Raw genomic sequence first — 22,679 nt, 5'->3', positions numbered from 1 at the left:
GGTGTTACCATGCAAGCTTTATGGTAACACCTTACTGATACCATCTTCAAAGTCCCACTCTGATCATCTTGTGATCTATTAAAAAATAGTTTTCTGTGGTTTTTAGTTATGATTATGCAGTTTTAAGACAAAAAAAAGTTTAAAGAACACAGTTACTGTAGAAATTCACCTCTGAATTGTGGGCCCTCATTTCCCGTCATCCATCTGTTTACATTCTCTCCAACTAGCTTACAGCCCCTCACACTTCCAAGCTAACATTACCATATTCCTATTGGAGAAAATGCTGGAATGTAAAGGAACTATGTTAATGCAGGGCCGTACCTTCTCCGGTTTCTCACTGAAGAGGAAGCCCTGGTAGAATTTGGGCTCATTGAAGCAGCAGCTGATGACGGCAATGGCGCAGTTATAAGCCGCGCAGTGATAAATCCTCCGCAGTGCAAGCAGCTGAGTCTCACCGGCCATATTTTCAGTGAAGGCTTCAAAACTCGACCTGAGAAACGTGAAACAGAATCCATACTTACTAAATACGAACCATAAAAAAGAAATATATTTGTGCAAACTCACTTGACTAAAATCTTGGACATCTCATTCCCCTCAGTTTTGTCGAGGCGGCAGTAAGCTTGGTTGATCCGTGACTCTTTGGAGTACAGCTCTTCTTTGGAAAGCCGGGAATACAGGAGCTCCATGAGCTTAAAGCACCCGGTCTTCTTCAGTAACTGCACCTCAAAAGCTGATTCACTTGACTGAAAGAATTATTTGTAAAAGAAGAAGAATATAGGCAATGCAGGAAGATAGAAATAGGAGGCAAATAATGTATTTCGTGAGAGTCAAACCTTGGTAAAACGGCTGAGCAGGAGAGCGATTATATCACAGACATTGGCCACAAAGAAATCGGTCAGGGCCTTGGTGCCGCAGTTGGAGGCCAGAGGCAGCAGAACCCGCTCCATCATAGCCTGCAGCATGGAGCTGACAGGAACGTCACCGCGCTGAATCACTTCGTACGCCGCGCTCAGCAGCTGCAGCTGCCGATCACTGCTGGACCTAACCAGGAGGCACAGGAAGGTCCTTTTAAAGTACCAACACAAGCACCATAATTCACTGCTACAGTTTAGTGTCTGAACCTGAAAGAAAATCTTAAATATCTTTGAAATTCTCACCACTTCTATTCATAAAAGTGGTCATAAAATGCCACAAATTTGCTCCTATTTTAAAAGGAAAACTTAAAATGTTCACTTCTGGTAAATTAGTCTCCCTTAATATTTAATGAATTGTTTGAAAGCTCATAAAGACCAACCCTGATGAAAGTAGTGTTGTTACGTGTTTATGTTGTATTTTTCTCATGATAAAAGACAAATATAAAGAAAATTAAGTTCATTTTTGTGTAGTTTTATTCAAAAAACGTCAGGAGTCAGGACCAGATGAAAAAAAATCTGTTTGGAAAAGAAGCTATTTGTGTCGTAGAAAGTATGCTGGGAAGGCCACAAGCTCCCTGCTCCACTCTACTCCGCAAAGGTGAGGGGAAGTGGGGACGGAGTTGCTCTGTGCCAACAGTCCCGCCCACAACTCAGAGGCAAATTTCTAATTAACTGCTGCTGCTCTGCAGAAACTATGGTCAAGAAAATTACAGGATTTCTGCTTTTGCCAAAAAATTACATCATCATAATTAAAACATCACAATTTACAAATAAATTAAGAGATGATTGGCATGGGACTTGAGGATATTTTTTGTCTTACATAAAACTCTGTTTTGACAGTTGAACAGGAATGATCTATTTTAGTTTAGGCCTTCATAATTGCAAAAAAACTGTTAATTGTGAAGTCACTAGGTGCAATTTCAAACTTTTTCCTAAATAAGTCAAAAAATCAGTGCAAAGAACTTTTTCTGTTTGGAAAAATTAGGAAACTTACTCATATGAGGCTCTATAGTTGTAACCAAAAGGTGAAATTCTTCTGCAGATGAAGATTGTCCACCCACCTCTTTGCAACCCTTTGGAAACAGGTTTGAAACTGCTCTTCCATGATGTGTTTACTGTCTCGACACAGAACCAGAGCGAGCAGCCTGAGCAGGAGGGGGCTCTGGGAGAGCTCCAGAGCATCCAGCAGCTGAAAGCCAAAGACATCTAGACGCTCAGGAAGCTGAAGGATCCGTTTTTGTCCACTTAATTCAGCCCAGTTTAATGCTAACCTTGCGGATGCAGTCCATGTAGTTGTTCCGATGAAGCGAGCCTTTGGCAAACTCGTCCGACTGCATTGGAAAGTGGGACGCCACCAGAGAGTCGAGGGCTTTCTGCAGCTCATCCAGGGGTTTCTCCGGCAGGGTGGTGAAGAAGGGCAGAACCAAGAGGGCCTGACTCTGAGCAAGAGATACAGCCGTAACCCCGAAGTATGAAAGAGCATAGATGTCTCACTGAAGACTCAAAAAACTGTGTCTTTGCCTCCTTACCTTCAGATTCAGGGGCAGATTCATGTCTACCAGCAGCGCGGTGAAAGTTGAGAACACCAGTGTGAAGGCTTCATGGTTTATGTCAGAGCACACAGAAGAATCGATCTGGAGTTACAACAAAAAGAGCTGAAGATGAATCACTGCTGCAAGAACAAATAATTAAAAAAGGGTGACTTTTGTCCAAAAACTGCATTAATTTGATTAAATATAATAAAAAATTACAAGAATATAAGTTTTATTTTACATTTATCATAAAAATAAGATCCAAAAGTCCTAGATAATTGATTTTGGTAAGAATACTAAGGCCACAAGCTCCCTGCTCCACTCTGCTCTGCAAAGGCGAGGGGAAATGGGGGCGGGGTTGCTCTGCACCAACAGTCCCATCCACAACTCAGGGATGAATTTCTAACGAACTACAGTAGAAACTATGTCCTTGAAAACTACACAGTTTAAAAAAAATTATCTGAAAACGACATATTCATAATTAAGGACCACTGGGAACACATAAAATAGATCAAGATGATTGGATTTGGTCTTTAATGAGAGCAACAATTAAGAGAATTGGTTGTTTTTGGAATTTTTAGATTTAGTTCTCCTGTTTTAAAAATAAAATCTAATTATCAAGTAAAAATTGTATTTAATTATAGTTGCAACTCACATAAAAACAGATTTAAACTTCTAATAATTCCAGATTTTGCAAGTTTTTGAAAAAAAATTAGAGCAATTTCAGTTCTCTTGAGTTTGATTTGATGTCTCCACAATACTGGACCTGTAGCAGCTTAGAGAGCAGGAGCAGAGTGGCAGTCTTGCTCTCCGGTGTTGATGAAGGTCCCTCCCACCACGGCTGCAGGCTGATCCATCGTCCCAACACCTCCTCAACCAGCTTCTTCCCCTGAGTCTTCCTCACAGAGCGCTCTCTGAAGCTATGGTCCAGCATGCCGTTCAGCAGCATGCTCACCTGAACACAGAATGCCCACCTCAAAATCGGGACATCTAAAGCAGAAGTTCTTCCGCTCGTGCTGGACTACCATGGTGAGGTTTTGGGTGGAGGCCTTCATCAGGCGTGGGACGGTGGACTCCAGGCTTTTCAGCAGCTCGGCGTTGATGGTGGCCTGGAAGAGGCTGTAGAAGTACTCGCCGTGGGAGAAGCTCAGGAAGTTGTGGCTCCGGCCGCCGGAGATCGGTACAGAAAGCATGATGGTGTTCAGGAGCAAATCCACCAGCTGCTCGCTCTGCATGAGAAAAGTATTCACCACAAGAAAAAGGCAGTTTACCACGACAGTCACAGATCAGAGCCGGTTGTTGAAAGTATAGCTTAAAGATATATTCAGAGTGAAATTTGATCCAGATTATCGAGAGAAACAAACTCTTGTTCACTTTGAGAGAACCAAATGTGTCCAAGCTGAAAACACCCAATGACTCTCAGCTTACCTGCTGGCTGAAAGAAAATGAGAGCTGAAGCAAACTATCAGCTATCCTTCTGGTATTAACATCCAAGGATGGGAGAGCTTTCCTTTCTTCTCCTGGAGCGATGCCTTTATACACGGTCATTAGAAGCTGGAATGCCAGGGATTTGGCATAGCCTGAATCCTTTAAGAGAGAAAGATAAAGATCAGATATTGATTAGGAATGATGTAGAGAAGTGTTGTGATGCAACATCAGACTGTGTGGAGTTGAAGCTCAGACCTGGCTGTCCAAAATGGAGCTGAGGAATCCAGCTTTGTGAATCTGTTTACAGGAGGAGAGCACCATTTCCATTTGGCCGTGGCGGCTCAGCGTGTCTGAATGATACAGATCTACAGTACACAGGTCCTCCACACTGTAATGATAATTGGGGGAAAAAATTGTAGAAAAAGAAAAAACAAGTGTTACGCCCCCGACATCATGAGTTGACCGATTTTTTTAAAGATGTTAATTAACCCTGGAGCACTATTGCTAGGTGATTTTCACCTGAGCAAAAATATTTACATGATTTTCAGTTGCATTTTTCTGAGCGTCATGGGTGTCTGGGTAAAGTCTCACATGTCACAGGAATGTGTGAACCAAATACTAAGTATCCAGTATTATTATTTATTTAGGAATTTTTGTTCTCCTAATTTTTCATCAATTTTCAAGAATGTGTTAATTTTTTTTTGTTTTTTTACATAAACCACAGGTGAAAATAATTGATCATGTATTGTCATATTTTGACCTATTTTTTATGACAAATACTGTTTATTGGGTATATAATATTTAGTAAATTGTACCAAGCAAAAGTTAAGGTGTAATTTTTTATAGCAAAAGTGTTCTAGGGTTAAACCTTTTAACATAATCCACAAAAATGTTGCAATATAATTTTATAATAAGATGTAGATCAGTTGTATTGTCTGGAGAGCACCAACATTTTTGTTGTGTTACAAGCTCTTTGTGCAAAAATGACAATAAAATGATTCTGATCAGTTATGATACATTGGGAGAATTAGTACGTTTTTAACACGTTAGTTTAGGATCATAAAATACTGACATGAGTGTTAGAGAAAAAAAGCACCTTATTTACCCTCCATCTCAAATTAGATCCACACATTTTTAATAGGGTGTAACTGTGTTATAAAGAAATAATCATCAACAAAATTAGCCTTTTTTTAATATACCAAGTAGTCATTTAAAAAACTGGAGTTAATCTCATCATAAAGTTTTAAAAAATTAACTAAATTCCTGCCAAAAGTATTCAGCAGGGAGCCATTTTGAAATGAGCAAAAAAAGCTCTTCTACTGCCCCTAGTGGAAGGAGGATGAACTACAGGGAAGAAAACAAGGACTAAGTTATACAGACGTGGACAAAAGTGTTCATACCCCTCAGTTAAAGAAGGACAAACCCACAATTCTCACTGAAATCACTCAAAACTTACAAAAGTAACAATAAATAAAACACCTGTGATGTCAATTAAAGGACACACCTGAGTTAATCATGTCACTCTGGTCAAATAGTTTTCAATCTTTCATTGAGGTACCATCATTTTTGTCCAGGCCTGTTTCATTTTTAAATAATTATGTTAATCAACAATTCAAAAGTGATGGCTGATTCTGATTGTTTAGTTTTCAATTTTTTTTAATTTATTGTTACTTTTGTAAGTTTCAAGTGATTTCAGTGAGAATTGTGGGTTTGTCCTTCTTTAACTGAGGGGTACCAACACTTTTGTCCACCACTGTATATAATGGGTTTTTAAGAAAGTTTTGTTTGTGAAATAAGGGTCAGAAATGTGTGTATTAGAGATAACATGAATGGTTACATGGAGTTAAATAAGGTCAAAAGGAACGCTACCTTTTGCGGGAAATTTTCACACGTAAGCTGCTTTCCAGGCGACTGCGGAAGGGGGAGGCCAGCAAGGCCTTAAGAAGAGGAACGCACACCTCCGGAAGGTTCTTCATCACCTCCACATCGGCAATGTTGAAGCCTACAGAGGAGGGCTCGCACACCACTGCAGCGGTCAGCTCAAAGAAAACCGCACAAAAAATCTCCGCCTCCAGAAGCTGCGGAGAAAGTTTGGAGATTAGGAGCAGAAACATTCAAAGGGAGTACGTCTCTCCTGTTAGTCAGTAAAGCGGAGATACCTCCCAAAACGTCTGGTCTCCTTTGACAAGGATCATGGAGGTAAACTCCAGTAGCCGGACGATGATGGTGCATTTGCTGTAGTTGTACTGATCCACCTCTCTTGGACTGAAGTGAGAGGTTCTTTCTCCGAAGAGGAAGCAGCTCTCTGCTGCTGCGAGCTCCCGGGTCGCCAGTTCAGTCAGGAAGAAATGTGTTGCTTTCAGGAAGCTCGATTTATCCTTACAACCTAGAAAACAAAGCAAAGAGGCTTTAAAGACGGATGAAAATCAGGTTTTTGTGCTTTCAATGTGGTCCTTTTTTGATGATGAAGGACAAATGATGCATTAGTTGTTTTTGTTTTTTTATCACAAGTCATATCGTCATTGCAAAAATGATCACTACAATAGTACATTGCAAGTTTTTCTCATATCGTTCTGCCCTATAACACAAAAACAGCATAATCATTTTTCAAAGACCACGGGGAACACTGGAATAGTGTAGATCGGAGTGATGAAAAACATTCGAGATGGAACTTACTAAGAATATGCTGAGGTTTGATGATGTGTAGGCTGATGAAGGTGTTGTAGCAGTCCAAAACAGCCAGCAGCAGGTCCATCCACTGCAGGGTGGCACGGACGCTGAATGGACTCGTCAAATCCCTGAGAGTGGTCTGGAAGACGAGGCCGCCGCCCTCGAAACATGAGACTAGATAGTCATCGCCACGATCCTTCAGCATGCCGTCCAGCCACTGAGGAGGAGATCTCTTTCCTGACCCGCAAACATCATCAGAGAGTAAAATGTATTCCACAAACAATGAAAAGGAAATCTCTAAAAACTTGATAAAATTGTTGCGTTCTGACCTGGAAGAAGGGGAATGAATTCGTAGAGGAGCTCCATGCATTTGTGGCGACACTCCGTTTGGGGTCGACCGCATTGTTCTAGAAGCCATTCCACCATGTCTGACAGACAAAGCTTCACATCTGAGGGAAAACCCCTGGGAGGAATAATGACCAGATCATAATGTTACATGCAGACTTCATGTGGATTACAGTTTTCTTCTTCTGTCTCCTTCTTCTAGTGGTGGAGGTATGTAAAGATGACCCACAGCCTGAAATCTGGATCTATAAAACTCCTCTAGAAACACTGAGAACTCATAACTCATCTCTGTTGTGTCTATGTCTAGAAGTCCCAGTATATAGTGGAGTCAGAGGGAGTTTGGTGGACAGGTTATACCTTAGTCACATACACCTGTATGGGTCAACCCCCGAATGGATTAATGTAACTAAGGCTGAGTTGATATGAATAATTCTGCTTATAACAAAGCCACTGATCAAGGATCTATTTTGAAACTGTAAGATGAAACTGTAGCAAAGTAGTAAAAGATAAAGGTGTGTCAAAGGCTCTGTCAACACCCGGACCGCCTAATGAACCAATGAGTCTCCATATGACATAACAGACTGATAAAAGTCATGACTGATACTATTTTCTGAGGTTACCCCTGATAAATGCAGCTCTAAAATTAAATGTGGATAAAATTATAAAATTTGTATGCTTCTTTTATATCTCTCAGTTTTTACTAAATTTTTTAGTGCTTACCTGATTTTTTTTTTTTTTAAATCTGAAGAAGCTAGCATCTTTATTTGCTGCTCCATCATCACCCTCAGGAATTAAATTAATTTTAAATAAATAAAGGAATAAAAAAAAGGGCCAAGATAAAAAAAAATCTTAAAATATGAATATCTTTTTTAGTTTAAAGTCTCACTCCAACTACTGTAAAGGGTTCCCAGTGGTCTTTTAATTATTATTTTGAGGTTTGTTAGCATATTTTTGCCTCTGAGTCGTGGGTGGGACTGCTGGCCCAGAAGTAAGCCTCGGCTGATATCCCATCATCCCTTTGTTTACACGGAGAGCTAGCAAAACTGCATCAAAAATTCAATTTAAATCTGAAATTATTCTATATATGTCCTTCATCATGATAAAAAACACCAAAAGAACGTGTTAATAACACATTTTTTATTGGAGTGGGTCTTTAAACTGATGTGTATAAATCTAAATAATAATGACCAACCTTGGGATGCGTCTCTTTGCATTGTGCTGGTTGAGACTGGGAGCCTTGTGTTTAATGATTCTCTTTAGATGATCGATGGCAGCGCCGCACTGCTGCAGTGTACCTGCAATTCAAAAAGGAACTGCATGAGTCAACGTTAACAGCTTTGAAGATACGTACACACCCGGAGTGTCACACATGTTCAAGAACGCAATAAACTCGGGTTCTTGAATGTACAGGGAGGGGTTTCTTATTCTTCTATTACTATTTACATACCTTCCACCTTCAGCTGGAAAAAGCTCAGTGTAAAATGTCAAAGTGGTGCAAAATTTTGCAAATCTTGATCCAGGTTTTTTCTTTCACAGCTCTTTTCCGATGTACGAAAGACTTGAAGCGATTTCATCCCGGTTATTAATTAATTAATTAATTAATTTCTCCTCCATGATCAATTTTTAAACTATTTGCTATTTCCGTGAATTAAAAAGGACGCCATCCATACATCACTAGTAAATTTCCTGACAGGTCAAAGCTCAACTTTATTTTAATTTTCAATTCACTTTCAATGGATCCCTCTTTCATTTCTAGAAAGAATGTGAAAGTTTTAAACATTGAAGCCCATTTTGTAAAAAGATGCTTTTGATTCCTTTTGTGCAGAAAAAAAATCTTTACTATCTTCCTCTTACTTTACAATAGGGTGGCATTTACAGCACAAAGAAAACCTGAATGTTTGATCTAAAAAGCACATTTACCCAGCGATCGTTCGTCCGAGTGAGCCAGAGCCAAACTTTCCACAAAAACAACCAGAACTTCAAAAATAAACTGATCCACCAGCGAGTTTTCCTCCCTGTGACATCAAAAACATTACAATTAAACCAACAACGTGCAGCCAACTGTTTCTGAACTGAACATGCACTGTGAGCGACGGCACACCTGAACTGTCTGTAGATACTGTTGAATGCTAAAGAAGCCCCCAGCCTCTTGAAGCCACTGGGGTGGAGAGCCAGGCTGTAGATGCGCTTAAACAGAGACTTCATGTTGGTAGGACTCTTCTCCTGCTGCTTGGGGGTCGTCTGTTTGATGGACCACTTGACGAACTCCTCGATGCAGCGGCCGCAAAAGTCTCTCAGCGTGCTGTCCATGGGGTCAACCACGCCGTCCTGAACAATGAATGTAGCTTGTGAAGGTGTTGTTAGGACAATTGAGACAATCATGGAGCGTAAACACCGACCACAATGGCCTCCAGAACAGCGACTGTGTCCTGACTCTCAAACTTCTTGTTGTTGGTGAACCAGTGAATCAGCTGCATGACAAGGGGCTCAAAAAGCTGCCGGGTTACCTGGAAGAGAAGGTTAATAAAGAACCATCAGATCAGGCATATTTATTGTTTTTAAGACGGTAAGTTATCTAGCAGAACAAAAGTCAGTAACTGGAGTCTTATTTTCTCACAGAAAAACAAGATATGCTTTAAGGTTGGGATATTTTTTTACTCTTTTTAAAGCTGCACAGTGAAAACTCAATTTGAAGAAAGTAAAATGAATCTTATTTCAAGTCTTGCAAGAAAAAAAATCCCTCTAAGAAAATTTAGCAATAGCAAAATAATTTTAGTTTGAGAAAATATCTCTCATTGACTTGATTTTTTACTTTAAAATTTGATTTTTTTTTCTTATTTTAAGAAAATCTGCGAATAGGGAATTAATTTTTGACTTGAGTTTGCATGCATTTCTGCTTAATCAATTTAAATAGATCTTTGCTTGTGAGGTCCAACATCAGTTGATAAGCTCAATCGACTAGTTTTCTCCTCTGATGCTTCTTTTTTTCATTTCTGAGGCAGAGAACAGCTTTTCTTTAAGGTTTTTTTTTCAACGTTTTTTGTCTTTCTTTTCATTCAGTTTTCACTCAAAATGTGTTAATTTTTGAATCAGACGGATTCAGAAATGTGTTAGAAAGATATTTGTAACATGTTTGTACAATATTTAGTTCATTTTAGACAATATTTTTATTAACTGCTTTATACTGCTACATATGCTTTTATTGTGAAAGGGAGGAAATCAAAGCACCTTGCAAAAAAGTTCGAAATATTCTGCTATTAAACTACAATAAAAGTCCTCTAAAGTCTGATTTTGTCTGAAACTGTTAGGGTAATTTGGAGTTTGAGCTCTTATCCAGCTCGACGGACCGACCTGATCGACATCGCATGCCAGCCGCAGCAGCACAGGAAACAGTCTTTTGTGCAGCTTGTACATCGGCGGTACTTTGTTCTCTCCTTCCACCATCTGAGCGCTCTTCCCAACCATGTAGACCACCATGCTGTGGAGCAGCTCACATGCCGCCACCTGGAGAGACGAGAACACTGAACATGAACCACACGGATGAGGGGAGCTACAGGATTGGCGTCTGGACGACATACTTTGGTTTGTCGATCGCTGGTCGACAGAGCCAGCTCGCTGATGCGAGGCAGAAACGGATCCAGGTAGATGACCGGCTTCATATCCATGAAAGGAACCGCAAAGCTGAGTCTTTTCTCAGAGTCCCAGGCAACAAACCTTTTCATCTTTTCTTCAGAGGAAACAACTACAAACAAACAATGAGATGCATCCCGTTTCCCTAAGGTGTTAAATCCTGCAGAACAAGTCTAGAGACGTACCCGTCACTAGGTTCCGGTTGAGCTTCCCTCCCAGATGGCCGAGCAGCTTCACCACTCGGAGTCTGACTTTGGTGAGAGGAGCGTCTTCCTGCAAGCAGACACAAACACCAACTTTAAAATAACTCAGGGTTTCTTCAGGAATCAAATGTAGTTCAATGTTTACATAAACAACAAAAGTCAATGTAAAAGCTGAGGTGGACGTCTGATTTTTTATGTTTTTTTTAGCTTAGTTATCTTTAACTTTTGAAGATAAAATGTATCTTTATCATCTAAAATATCTGCAGCTGCTTAAACTTTATTTGTAAACTAGATTTTGTGTGGCAACCACTAAAATGTGATATAATTTCTCCCTTAACCCATAACTGTCAAACCACAACTTCAGCCTCGTGTGACTTTTGAAGTACAAAGGATAAATACAAAAACTTAAAAAAAGATCACCAAAATTTGTATTATCTAAATATAATAATAAATATTAACACATTGTTAACACATTATTAGCAGTATTTTCATTACATGAGACAGACAGTTGCTGAATAAAAGAAATATTTAAAAGAAATATGCACGTCACTCTTGACCCGACTGTATAACTCTTGAATAACCTTTGATTAATTGTCATACTGTCTATTTTATTACACTTTATTGTTTTAACTGTATTTATTTTGTTGCATTGCTGCCTTTCGGAACAGGTCTTCCTTGAAAAAGAGATTTAATCTCAATGGGATTTCCTGGTAAAAATAATAAAAAGAATTAAAATAAATATGCATTATCATTATGGGATGTTGCAATAAATGTATATTTGGAGTAAAAACTCCTGGTTTTTGTCTGTTAAATGAAGTTTTCTTTTATTTTGAAGTAAAAAACTCTTCTGTTTCCTCACTGACTCTTTTCTGGGGGAAGAAACTTTCCAAATATATTTGTTTTATGTTAACTTTAGCTTGGAGGTTTCAATTCAGTGATCGGAGCAGCTGTTTAAAGAAAGTTGTGGAGGAATTTTCACCTTGATGTGTGCAAAGAATGAGCTGGATGTGGTGGAGAGAATCTAAAGGTTTTCCAAAATAAAACTTCAGATTATAAAATAAGAAATAAAAGTTGTTTCTCTGTGGCTCGGTACCACAGCCCACTACCCTCGAGTCTGTGAGGTGGTTATGGGTAATCCTCTTTATCATCATCATCCTCTCAATGAAGTGCACTGAGGAGACTTTAACACCTCCTTGCAGGAAGAAACACTTTGATAGATGTTTCTTCCAGTTATCGGTTAGACTTTAAAACACCTTATAGATGTAATTTATATAAATTCATCTTTGAGAAATTTCATCTATAAAAATCAGCTTTAGGAAGAACATCATGAAACATTTATTCAAGCATTACCACGGAGAGCTGGCTGGATTTCTTCAGGAGCCTCGTCATCACTTTGCTGTATCCTCTGTCACTTCTTGAGGAGAGTGACGACATCACCTCCCATTTGTTCTCATCTTGGTCTAAAGTGAACGGCATGTTTAGTTTGGTAGGGAAAAAAAATAGCAAAGTTGAAAGGAGTCGTGGTCAGCCTTACCGTCGGTGGAGGAGGTTTTCAGGTACCAGTCCAGGAGCGGCAGGACGGTTGTGTAGACGGGCTGCATCGTCTCCAGAGGAAGACGTAAGGACCAGTCCTCCAGAGCATCGATGGCTGCACCGGCCAGAGGGACGTGGCTCAGACCCAACTTTAGAGCCGTCTGCACAAAAAAAAGTCTTTTTAAACATCCAACTAGAATCCTTTTATGATTAAAAACAAAATTGAGTTTCACTAGATTGTATAAATTTAACCTTAAACATCAAAAAACACCAATAAATTGTGATTTTCAAATCAAAAGCTGATTTTCACTAGCAAAACAAGATTTACATTCGGTTTAATAATGTTCTAAAAAGCTAAATTTTAGTTAATTCACTTAAAAAAGCTTTCTTATTTTGATCAATCTTGATTCAACAAACAGCCGTGTGAATGGAGGAAGCCCACCTCCAGGGCGGGGGTGTAGGCCTTTATGTCCAGAGCCACGATATTGTGGTGCAGCGAAAGCACAAAGAACAAGCAGGACGCCAGCAGCTCGTCTTTGTATTGCTTCATTCTAACACACACCTGGAGGGGTGGAAAAAAAAAAAGGTTCTCAGCCCGAAACACGACTTCCGTTTATTCTTCCAAACAAGCAACGAGAAACAACCTCTTTTCCAAACTTTGAGAAGAGAGCAAAGCAAGCACTTTTCACTGGATCGTGGTGAGAGCTTGAGGTCGATCTCAGACCAACTCCCTGCAAAAATAAATAACACTACATATTATATAGGAGTATTTTTATATTAGATTTCCTCTTATTTTGCATTCAAATGTAGGATTTACTGCACAGGAGTAGACTGATTCTGTCGTTTTACCTGAAAATACTTGATTCTCTTGGTGATTTTCATGGTAACAGAGAGCAGCTTGTAAAATCCACTGATGAGAGGATTTCGAATGGAGTGGAGGATCAGCTCGTGACTCAAAGGAAACACCCAGGAATGGAAATACTCTGTGTGTTTATTCAGCAGCAGATCACTGCAGAGAGAGAACAACAATAACATCCATTACTGTTGATTTTTTGCAACATGTTAATTCTGTTTTTAAAATTACTTCTCTTGATAGATGAACTAGTAATGAACCTGTATATGGCATGGGTTGTGGCTATATCTTAGGGTGAGCGCAGGTGTGTGTTGCAGTTCCCTTGAGGCTCGTTCGTCAAACTCAAGGGGCGTCACAAAAATAGAACATACAGTACCATTCTCATGCCATAGGATGACCACACAAACTATTGTCTAATTTCCTCCTTTTTAACAGGACTTATCACGTGAACAAGCTCAAAAATGAATAATTCATACACCATATCTGTGCTTCATCTATTTTCTTACTTATCCGGGCATGACGTTTAAGTTTTTGCTGCCACCTGTTGCCTGCAGCATGCCCATAGAAACAAATGTAGATGAACCTTTTTCGCTCTACTATGAAAAGCCTTATTACAGAGCTCCTACAAGTTTCTTCAAGTTAGAATTAAGACCTTTTAAAGGCCATGTATATAAAAAATTAACTAATTTGTCAGCCTCTATCCCTTTGCAATCCTTTATTCCTATTTTATATTAAAACTGTAGCTTCCAATATTGTTTGTGGTCTGTGCCGTGATGCTTAAGCGTGCTTCTTTTTTTTAACCGCTGTTGTTTATTTACATCAATTGATCGAAATAATTGTGGTTGACAATTATAATTTTCAACAAGAAATGTAAAACAGAGAAGTTGGCTCAGATATCAAAATTCAAGGCTTTTTTAAGGTATTATTTCCAAATACAACTTCTTAAGACCCCACGGGAACCCTGTTTTAACATCAATATCCTTGATATCAGGATGTTTTAAGCCTAACTAGCAATGTCAAAAATACAACTTGTTGACTAGTAATGTTTAAAAATGTGCATTAGTTTACTAGTGGGCATTATTTATGTTTACTAGTAAACTAGTTCACATTTTGGGCTGTCACTAGTTTACTAGTTTTACTTTTGGCATTACTAGGCTTAAAACAGCCTGACATCAAGGATATTGATTAAATGACAAAAAGGCTTGCTATACTCCACCTGTTTAATGAGCGGTCTATGATCTTGGTATTTCCTGTACAGACCCCGTTCAGGTTTGACCATTTTTCGCCCACAGACGACCTGTATCCACCCATAATGAGTCGTGACTGAAGCTACGTTCACCTCTCTTTTGATAAAAACGCGTTCAAGCGACCACTTCCAATGAAAAGTCTATGTAAACATGCATAACTGAGTGTTTTGTGCTTCCGCGTTCCAAATTCTTGCGTTCATGTGTAGTTACGCTTGTTTCTATGAGTGTTTTTGGGCTCAATGTACAGATGACCACTGAGCGCATGTTGTAAGTTAAACCAGAGTGAACTTTGACCAATCAGAGACTCAGATTTTGTAGCAACATGTGCCTCCCTTTTCATTAACAGAAGTGCCAACTGTTTGAAATTGATCATGAGCGAGAAATTAATAAATGTGGTTTAAAGCAAAATGTTAACAAGTCTTTTAGGAAGTGAAAGAAAAAGCCTGGAACAAAATCGCAAGATTTGCACTGATTTGACATTTCACGTCAACCCTCTTCCAACTGTAGGCACAAGTAAACAGTACAAAAAGAAGAAAAAGAAGAAGCCCCTCCCTGCTTGTACAGTGTGAACACCAGGGACTAAATGGGCATTTATGAACCTGCGTTTATCATGTTCTTGTGTCCATAGCTTTAGGCCAAAGGCTGTTATCTGCTGGTTACTTCAGCAAGCATCACACAAGAAGGACAAATCCAAACCCTCCAGCTTTGTTCAGCTCCTTTATATGAGTAAAGTACCTGCAAAAGTCCACCAGGTTGATGAAGGCAGTGAAGTCTTTGACTTTGTTGGGTAGGAGGTGAGCTGTGGGGTCAGAGGACGGCAGGATGTGGGCTGCGTCATCTGGAGTCTAAGAAAGAACAAGAGGATGTTTCCTCACTTTATATTCTTTTAACTGTATTACCTTCCACTGACATTTACACGTACATGCATAAATTATGTAAATAGTACAGGAAATTGGTGGTGATCTTTTTATGCTAAGGGTGTGACAACTACAGGAACTTTTTTTTATTAAAACAAAAGGCTCCTATGACGTGCAGGCAGACGGCTCACCTCCTCCCCTTGTATTTTCTGCACAGACAGATCCAGCTTTTCCACAATACGAAGGATTGACTTCACCAGCTCGTCGTACAGAAGGCGACTCAAAGACCCCAGAGCAGCGTTCTGACTTTCAAAAGCCCCCTCCAAAAACCCAGAATCCTGCAGAGCAACACAGCATAGACAAACTACATCAAACTACTAATTTTGCTTTTACGGATCCTGTTTTACCAAAAAAAGATGTTTTTAAAGAAATACCAAATTAAAAAAGCTTCTTAAAGTAAAGTAAAAGTAATTTAACTTTATGAATATGTTTAAGCAACAACAAGAATGAAAAATGAAGAAAAAAACACAACAGCACCTTTAACTGATCGCAGTCTAAGAGCCCTTTGTAAAGAGGAAGGTAGTTTTGACTTAAGGGAATTTTCCAGTTTCCGGTTCTAACTTGAGAAGACTCAGCATCCTGCAAAAACAAACAAAAAAAGTTATTTTGTGTTGTCTTTTTCAGCAAAAAAGAAATAAAAGAACACTCTGTACAGAAGATGAGATAAGTTACTAAAAAAATAAAATTTGAACATCTGATTAAAAAGGCATCTGACCTCAGAAGCTACGACAGGTTTGGAACAAACTCGAATCAAGCCTTGATGCACTGAAATGAAAAACAACACGAATCACAGATTTTATGGAGAATAAGATCAAACAATATCTGTCAAACACAAGAAAAAAACAAGTTCTAGTTTTATACAGATACTGCGTTGATTAATATATCTAATAATTTATACAAACTATTATTTTAAATTAAGCAAACTTGGTTTGCGAATTGAAAATGTTAGGAATTTGGCTGTTATATCGAGACTTCATTGCACATCATAAATATGAGTTTTAAAAACTGTTCAGTTGAGAGTTTTGTTACAGAAATCCTTTAAATTTGGTTCTACAAACTCATTTGAGATAAAATAGCTTTATTAAGCTGCTTATCTGTTTTTATTACTATAACCAACAACTAGACATAACTGTCCAACATAAAAATGCTCATTTTCTAGTTATAATTCCTAATCAATAATAAACACAAACTACTAGTAGATGGTCATAATAAAGCAATAGGTTTTCAGCATCAACGTACCCACGGAGCTGATGAAACTCCACAGAACCGGCCCTTTGGAGGCCATGGCCACCAGCACCTTAATGATGGACCTGCTGCAGTTGAACTGCATCTTCTCACTGTACTGAGGGAAGCTGTCAATCTGCACGACAAGCAGCCGCTCCAGGAGAGGAGTGTACACCTCTGGAATCTGAGGTCGGGCACAGGACACACAGTTTAAGTATTATATTTTAGCCCCTTAAAGGTCTTCATTTTTTCCAAAAACGTCTTATAATCTAAAGTGCCTTATATAAAGATTCCTTTAAGTTGTGCTTGAAGCAATTTTGAGCAGTAAACGGTGCTCTGTCAAAATGTCAGTCTGTTTAATAAAGTATGACAGACTTATTTATAACTCTTAGTCGCTTAATGCTCCATATAGCTTGGTGCGGCTAATATATATATTATAATCTGGTGCGCCCTTTTGTGCTTATAATTCGGTCGTCCCAAACTCTCCAGTGAGGATTCCCTCCATCTGTTACCTTGTCCAGGTGGATTATGACACTGGCTATGGAGTCCAGGAAGCTGGGCAGCTGGTAGAAGCTGTCGTCCTCGCCATCAGACTCTGTCAGGTACATCTGCTTACAGCGCTGGATCAGCTCCGTGTACATCAGGTCCACATCTTGTGGGCACACTTTCTTGCATGGCTACAGGAGGAAAAAATGTGTGTCTTCTAAAAATGAAGAGGAGAACTTGGAGGAGAAAGCGTAGAAGACATGAGAGAAGGCACAGAAACGCACGCCTGCGAAGAATCCATATCCTCGTATTGCGATGGACAGCTCTTTGTGTGTGGATTCCATGGTTTTGATGATGCCGCAGAACTTCTGCATGAAGAACTTCAACTTGTTTTTGTGCTCTTCAATGTTTTCAGCCACCAAAATTGCAACCTGGAACAAAGAACCAAACAAAGTTTTCAAAAACAAATCGCATTTACAGATTAGAAGATCTGGAAAAATCTCTACCTGCTTCAGAAAGGCTTCCAGAGCATAGTAGCTGGTCTTCTTCATCTCGCCGTTGATGTGACCGCACAGCCTGCACATGGTCTCAAACAGGGCCCTGTGGTGCTCCATGAGGCAGCTGCTGAACTGTGCCGCATGTCTGCCGATCAGCCTGAGCCCCGCTGTTTGAGAAGACAAACACACTGTTCCTTCTAAAACTTTGATGTCTACAAAAAGAAAAGCAGCAAAAGATCCCCTTACCAAATGTGACAGCATAGCGGGTCATTTCTGTCTGCAGCAGAAACAACAGCGTCACTCTTTACGGACGTACAGAGGAGTAGAATACCTGAAAGTACTCGGTTTACCTGTGGACTGATGGCTTTCAAGGCATACTGGAAAATCTCCTTTGATGTCTCCGGGTCTGCAAATCAGAAACAAACTCTTGTTTTGGTTTGACAGTAAAAAACGAGAGTTGAGTTGATACACCGCTCCCTGAAGAGAGCTGTGTGACCCGAGTAAAAACACCTAGTAGGAGAAAATGGCAACACTTTCAGCGTAAACTCACACATTTCCAGATACTAAAGAAGCCTGGAAGAAAACCTTCAAGCCTAAAACATTTTATTCTTGTTTTAAAATAATTATTTTACTACAATTAACCATCCGAGAACTTCAAAAAGAAAAAAAAAAGGTTTGCCTTTAAATAAAGTTTTAGTTAGACTACATTTTTGATTATTCAACTTTCAAAGATACATTATAAAAGTTTGACATTTTTAGAATTTAAACAAGAGAAAAATGGATTTAACAGCTTTAAAGCATCTATAATTATTGTAAAAAACAAAGATGACTAATTTGAGGATTTCATCTATGACAGCGTAGTTTTAGAAAGAGGATTTTTAGTACATTTATCAGATCATTTTACTTTAATATAAACATTGTATTCGTGTTCCTTTTAGTTTTATTTTTTACAGATTTTTCCTTTGACGTTTCCCTAATCTATCCGAATTGAATTAGCTACCCGATTTGCTTTGGTGCTTTTTATTTTTGATTTCAAATGTATTTTATTTAATATTTCAAACATGGTGTGTATAAATGTTTGTCCTTTAGCACATATGTGCATTCAAAGAAATATGATTTGTATGGCAGTGTCACACAAACTAAGCTGCTTGATCTTTAACTCAATTAAAAAGTGAAACAAAAAGCTGTACATTAAAGCTAAACATAAGAAAAAATTATTTGATAAGAAAATAAAAACATAATAAAAAGTTGAAGGTAGTATATATAAAATATATATATAAAAAACAACAAAATCTCATGTATGATCAAATTCTTTGCCATAAAAATGAGTCTTTAGTTGAGTTCTAAAAATAAATGGTAAAGACACTTGTGTAAAGTCATGTCACAAAGCCGATGTGTACATTTTGTGAATATAACACCCACACAAATTGATCATTTGTGAATATACGTGAAGAAAGTCAGAAAACTTGTGTTATTTTAGTTAATTTTTCACAGATTTATCACAAATGAACCAAGTTGAAACCATGAGAGAAGTACTAATAAACCTCACAAAAAAACACGTTCATTCATTTTCTTCACTTTCACATTCAGAACATTGAGCAGTAATGGGCCTTCACAATGCAATTCATGCGTCAATCACATAAATTTAAATTGATGTGCGCACCATGCAAACCATATAAAAGTTGTACATTGTTGGTACATCTGTGAAAAGTGTGTTGGACATACATAAACGTACATGTGGACAAATTTGTGTATGCACCTCACAAAAATCACGCACAATTGCGCATTATTTACATAATGATTGTGTATAAACTACAAAAAAAAATATGAGTAATTCTCAAAAATTCTGAACAGCTCAAAACTGAATTGAAATTCGTTGGCCAGAATCCTCGACAGACATCGATGAATGATGAACGCTAGAAACACTCGTGAATCACGTATATCACACATGTATCACAAAAGACCAAAATTTCATAAGTGCAATATGCGTAAAATGTACGTAGTGGTCTCAAAATAACTGGTAGTAACACAAATACCAGAAAAAAATGGTTATGTTCTCATTTCTAAAATCTGCTTCTGATGTTTTTCACGTTCCTCCATGTGTTCTCCACCTACCCTCTTTAGCAGTTTTAGTGAAGTTGACCATAAGAGCCGTGATTCCCCTCAAACATCCAGCAACAACATAAAGCTTTGGTTCCCGCGTTGCAGAGGTCATCTGTGTAGGAAAAACAAAACAACACTTCCTGTAAGAGCCCGACTTTAACAACAAGAACACCTTCAATCTGCTTCACAGACCTGCTCCTTCAGTTCGCCCAGGATGGCCTTGAAGAGTTTGTCTGAGTGGTTGACCATCTCGCTGGGATGAACTTCTGCAAGAACTCCTAGCAACTCGTAGATTTTACCCAGAACTAATGCAGAAAGAGCGAAAAATGGACACAAATTAGATTTTTGAATCCCTTCGATGGCAAAACTGAACTCGGATTCACCTGAATCGGGTAGTTTAGACTTGTGACAGAGCTCGCCGTAGAATCGGTTGAAAATGTCACCGATTCTGAAGTCTGACGAAACACTGGAAGCCTTTGTAGTTTGAAGAACCTGCAGAAAGGTCACGTTTTTAAAGGTGAACAACTTGGTTTTATTAAATCATCAATAATCCGATGATTGTTGTTTATCTGAATTTAAACATTCCTGGTTAATGTTATCATAAGGATTACGCACTAAATCTCAAATTTATTATTATCGCGATATGCAACAAGAGTTAGTGACATAATATTTGTTCATGCTGGGTACCAGTACAGATCAGGTAGCGGTGTATTTTCAGAGAACAAGAAACTGAAAATGTATTGTCATTGTGATATCAGACAATATCACAATATCAGGCGAAAACTGTGATAAATCATTAACTTAATTGTTTACTAACTATCTCATGGTAGCTTGAAGTGTTTAACGAATCAAATAAAGCCAATTAGCCATTTCACCAATCAGATGGACCCCTTCACGCCGTCGACCAATCAAATGAAGCCCACCTAGATGCCCACCTCCAATGTAGAGTATAGTTTAAAAAATTTTGACTTTTATTTAAATAAAACTGCTGCAGTGCAATAAAAACTATATATTAATCACTTTTTGTTTTGCCTTTTGTTCGTGTATCTCAAGTCATATCGTGATTGCAATACTGATCATTAATATCGCACATCACAAGCTTTTGACTACAGAAACACACGAAGAAGAACAAGAACAAAGAGAAGAAGAAGAAGAAGAAACACCCCAATGTGTTGTAGTTTTCAGCCCCAGTTACCAACCTTTATAAGTAGTTCAAGGACCGGAGTTCTACATTTGGCAACTTTCTCCTTTGTGTACACAGCCATGCACATGTCCTTAAAAAACACATATAAATTATAATAAAAGTTCAATTGATGTAGTTCTCACTACTAAAATTCCACATCACCGAAGAAGACACTTACTCTAATATCGATGGCGTACGTTTTTTCCCAGCCTTTAACCTTCGGTGACACTTTGTCCAGAAACTTTTCCAAAAACACCAAGATCTCCACTCGTGTGTCCCTCAGCTGGAAAACATTTGTCTTTCATTTATGGCACATATGGTCATATAAAAAATATGCTTCAAAAATAATTTACCTCATCAAAAACCAACGATTTTCTCAGGAAACTGAGCAATCCGTGGTCTTTGGAGAACAACAAGGACGCCTGTAGAGCTGGATAAGATGGAAATGTTAAGGTTGAACAGACTTTATTTGGTGACGGCTAATGGAAGTAGCATATTTTAGCGTTTAAAGACCAACTCCAATAAAAATAGTTTAACACGTTTATGCAGCATATATGCAAAGTAAATTAAGCTTATTAAATTGCATTTTTGAGTATTTCTTTATTTAAATTGTGAATTAGGAGCAGACAAAAAAAAATCATAAAAATTGAAACTTTTTTTATTTTTTAAACTTTGGCTTAATACTGTATAATCATAATTAAACACATTCGCAAATGCTTAAAATGCACCAAAGATGATCAGAGTTGGTCTTTACTTTTACTTGTTTGGTTTAGCACGAGATAGCATAAGCAAGAACTTTTATCAGAAAAGCAGCATTGCTATAGTCAAGTACAGTGGTGGCACCATCATGATGTGGCTATTTCATTTACTTTATTAAGATGCTAGAATAAGAACAAAATGTAAAATTTTATTTACAGACTTGATTTATATTAGGATATTTTACTTAGATTAGAGTACTTTTGTAGATTTGCAGCATCTGTTTTCAGGTTGGTTTACTCTATAGAAGAGTCACGTGTTTTTCTGCTCCACTGTGCACAAAGAAATCAACACCGCTGGAAATTTAACCGGAAGTGCCAAATAAAAGCTAAAAATAATTAAACTTTATCTTATTTTTTTGGGTGTTTCCTGTGTGCCGAAGTGCTACATAGCGTACAAATGCATATAAAATGTTATAATTTAAGACAAAAATGCTTTAAGTGAACAGTAGTGGTGTTGGAAATGTAAAAACTAGCTGTTTGCTAACGGAGCTTGGTGCCGTTTTATTGTGACATAGAAAGTGTCTTTAGGAAAACCTCCTCCTCTTACCAAGCTCATTCTCGGTGGACGTTAGCATGCACTCCTGCCCCAAAACACCGAAAACATCGTGACATTTCAAAGCTAGAGCTCGTGCGTCTTCGTCTGAGAGAGACTGGTGAAGTTTCAGGAGCAGACCGTGAACGCCTGAAGCGCTGCCGCTCGGGGTCGACATGACTGCGGCTTCACTGAAGCTTATCCCGGCATCGCAAACTCGACACTTTAGCTAACAAGCAGAGTGGTGGAGGAGCTCCAGGCTGCACGGGACAACAACAAAAGCATGTCAAGCCGCTCGTGCACAGTCATTCTATCTTAAATCCCGCCTTCGAGCGACGAGACAGGAAGTAGCTTGTATGTTTCAAAATAAAAGTCTTGGCAGTGCATCTTCTTAAAAAGTTTATCTTGCCCAATCATAGACATGTCTATGTATTCATGCATATATGTTTTATGTTTTATTTACTACTTTATTTTATTTATAAGACCTGTTTTTGACTAGACAAAAATAAATACATAGATATGCGTTACCAATATATATACATTTACTTATATGTATGCTTTTTTCTCTTTTCATTTTTTTTAAACTCCAAATCCTGACTATTAACTGGTTTCTCACTCTTTCAG

General features: G+C 38.4%; 1 protein-coding gene across 2 annotated transcripts in view; it reads right to left on the bottom strand.

Annotated features, from left to right (window-relative positions):
* The window catches only part of prkdc (protein kinase, DNA-activated, catalytic subunit), a 46,450-nt gene extending 23,986 nt beyond the window's left edge, over positions 1-22,464 (bottom strand). For both annotated transcript variants that reach the window (XM_024280374.2, XM_024280373.2), the window contains exons 1-43: positions 22,071-22,464; positions 21,119-21,195; positions 20,944-21,048; positions 20,782-20,856; positions 19,966-20,074; positions 19,775-19,887; positions 19,595-19,694; positions 17,830-17,885; positions 17,726-17,756; positions 17,489-17,646; positions 17,267-17,413; positions 17,009-17,173; positions 16,512-16,680; positions 15,988-16,037; positions 15,750-15,851; positions 15,404-15,550; positions 15,091-15,200; positions 13,105-13,264; positions 12,900-12,986; positions 12,698-12,817; positions 12,257-12,416; positions 12,073-12,182; positions 10,705-10,792; positions 10,468-10,631; positions 10,241-10,393; positions 9,289-9,396; positions 8,991-9,217; positions 8,810-8,904; positions 8,082-8,184; positions 6,874-7,007; positions 6,551-6,781; positions 6,034-6,260; positions 5,744-5,952; positions 4,130-4,262; positions 3,875-4,033; positions 3,472-3,675; positions 3,213-3,401; positions 2,444-2,548; positions 2,186-2,353; positions 1,976-2,103; positions 834-1,041; positions 565-743; positions 322-490 (exon numbers count right to left, since the gene is read on the bottom strand). In XM_024280374.2, the coding sequence (XP_024136142.1) occupies positions 322-490; positions 565-743; positions 834-1,041; positions 1,976-2,103; positions 2,186-2,353; positions 2,444-2,548; positions 3,213-3,401; positions 3,472-3,675; positions 3,875-4,033; positions 4,130-4,262; positions 5,744-5,952; positions 6,034-6,260; positions 6,551-6,781; positions 6,874-7,007; positions 8,082-8,184; positions 8,810-8,904; positions 8,991-9,217; positions 9,289-9,396; positions 10,241-10,393; positions 10,468-10,631; positions 10,705-10,792; positions 12,073-12,182; positions 12,257-12,416; positions 12,698-12,817; positions 12,900-12,986; positions 13,105-13,264; positions 15,091-15,200; positions 15,404-15,550; positions 15,750-15,851; positions 15,988-16,037; positions 16,512-16,680; positions 17,009-17,173; positions 17,267-17,413; positions 17,489-17,646; positions 17,726-17,756; positions 17,830-17,885; positions 19,595-19,694; positions 19,775-19,887; positions 19,966-20,074; positions 20,782-20,856; positions 20,944-21,048; positions 21,119-21,195; positions 22,071-22,233 (5,895 nt within the window). In that variant the 5' untranslated portion in view covers positions 22,234-22,464. The remainder of the gene's footprint in view (positions 1-321; positions 491-564; positions 744-833; positions 1,042-1,975; positions 2,104-2,185; positions 2,354-2,443; positions 2,549-3,212; positions 3,402-3,471; positions 3,676-3,874; positions 4,034-4,129; positions 4,263-5,743; positions 5,953-6,033; positions 6,261-6,550; positions 6,782-6,873; positions 7,008-8,081; positions 8,185-8,809; positions 8,905-8,990; positions 9,218-9,288; positions 9,397-10,240; positions 10,394-10,467; positions 10,632-10,704; positions 10,793-12,072; positions 12,183-12,256; positions 12,417-12,697; positions 12,818-12,899; positions 12,987-13,104; positions 13,265-15,090; positions 15,201-15,403; positions 15,551-15,749; positions 15,852-15,987; positions 16,038-16,511; positions 16,681-17,008; positions 17,174-17,266; positions 17,414-17,488; positions 17,647-17,725; positions 17,757-17,829; positions 17,886-19,594; positions 19,695-19,774; positions 19,888-19,965; positions 20,075-20,781; positions 20,857-20,943; positions 21,049-21,118; positions 21,196-22,070) is intronic.
* Positions 22,465-22,679: the final 215 nt, after the last annotated feature.

This window comes from Oryzias melastigma, linkage group LG20, assembly GCF_002922805.2.
Source record: "Oryzias melastigma strain HK-1 linkage group LG20, ASM292280v2, whole genome shotgun sequence".
Lineage (NCBI taxonomy): Eukaryota > Metazoa > Chordata > Actinopteri > Beloniformes > Adrianichthyidae > Oryzias > Oryzias melastigma.
Note: the sequence above shows the minus strand (reverse complement) of the source record. Positions and strands in the feature narration are given on the sequence as shown.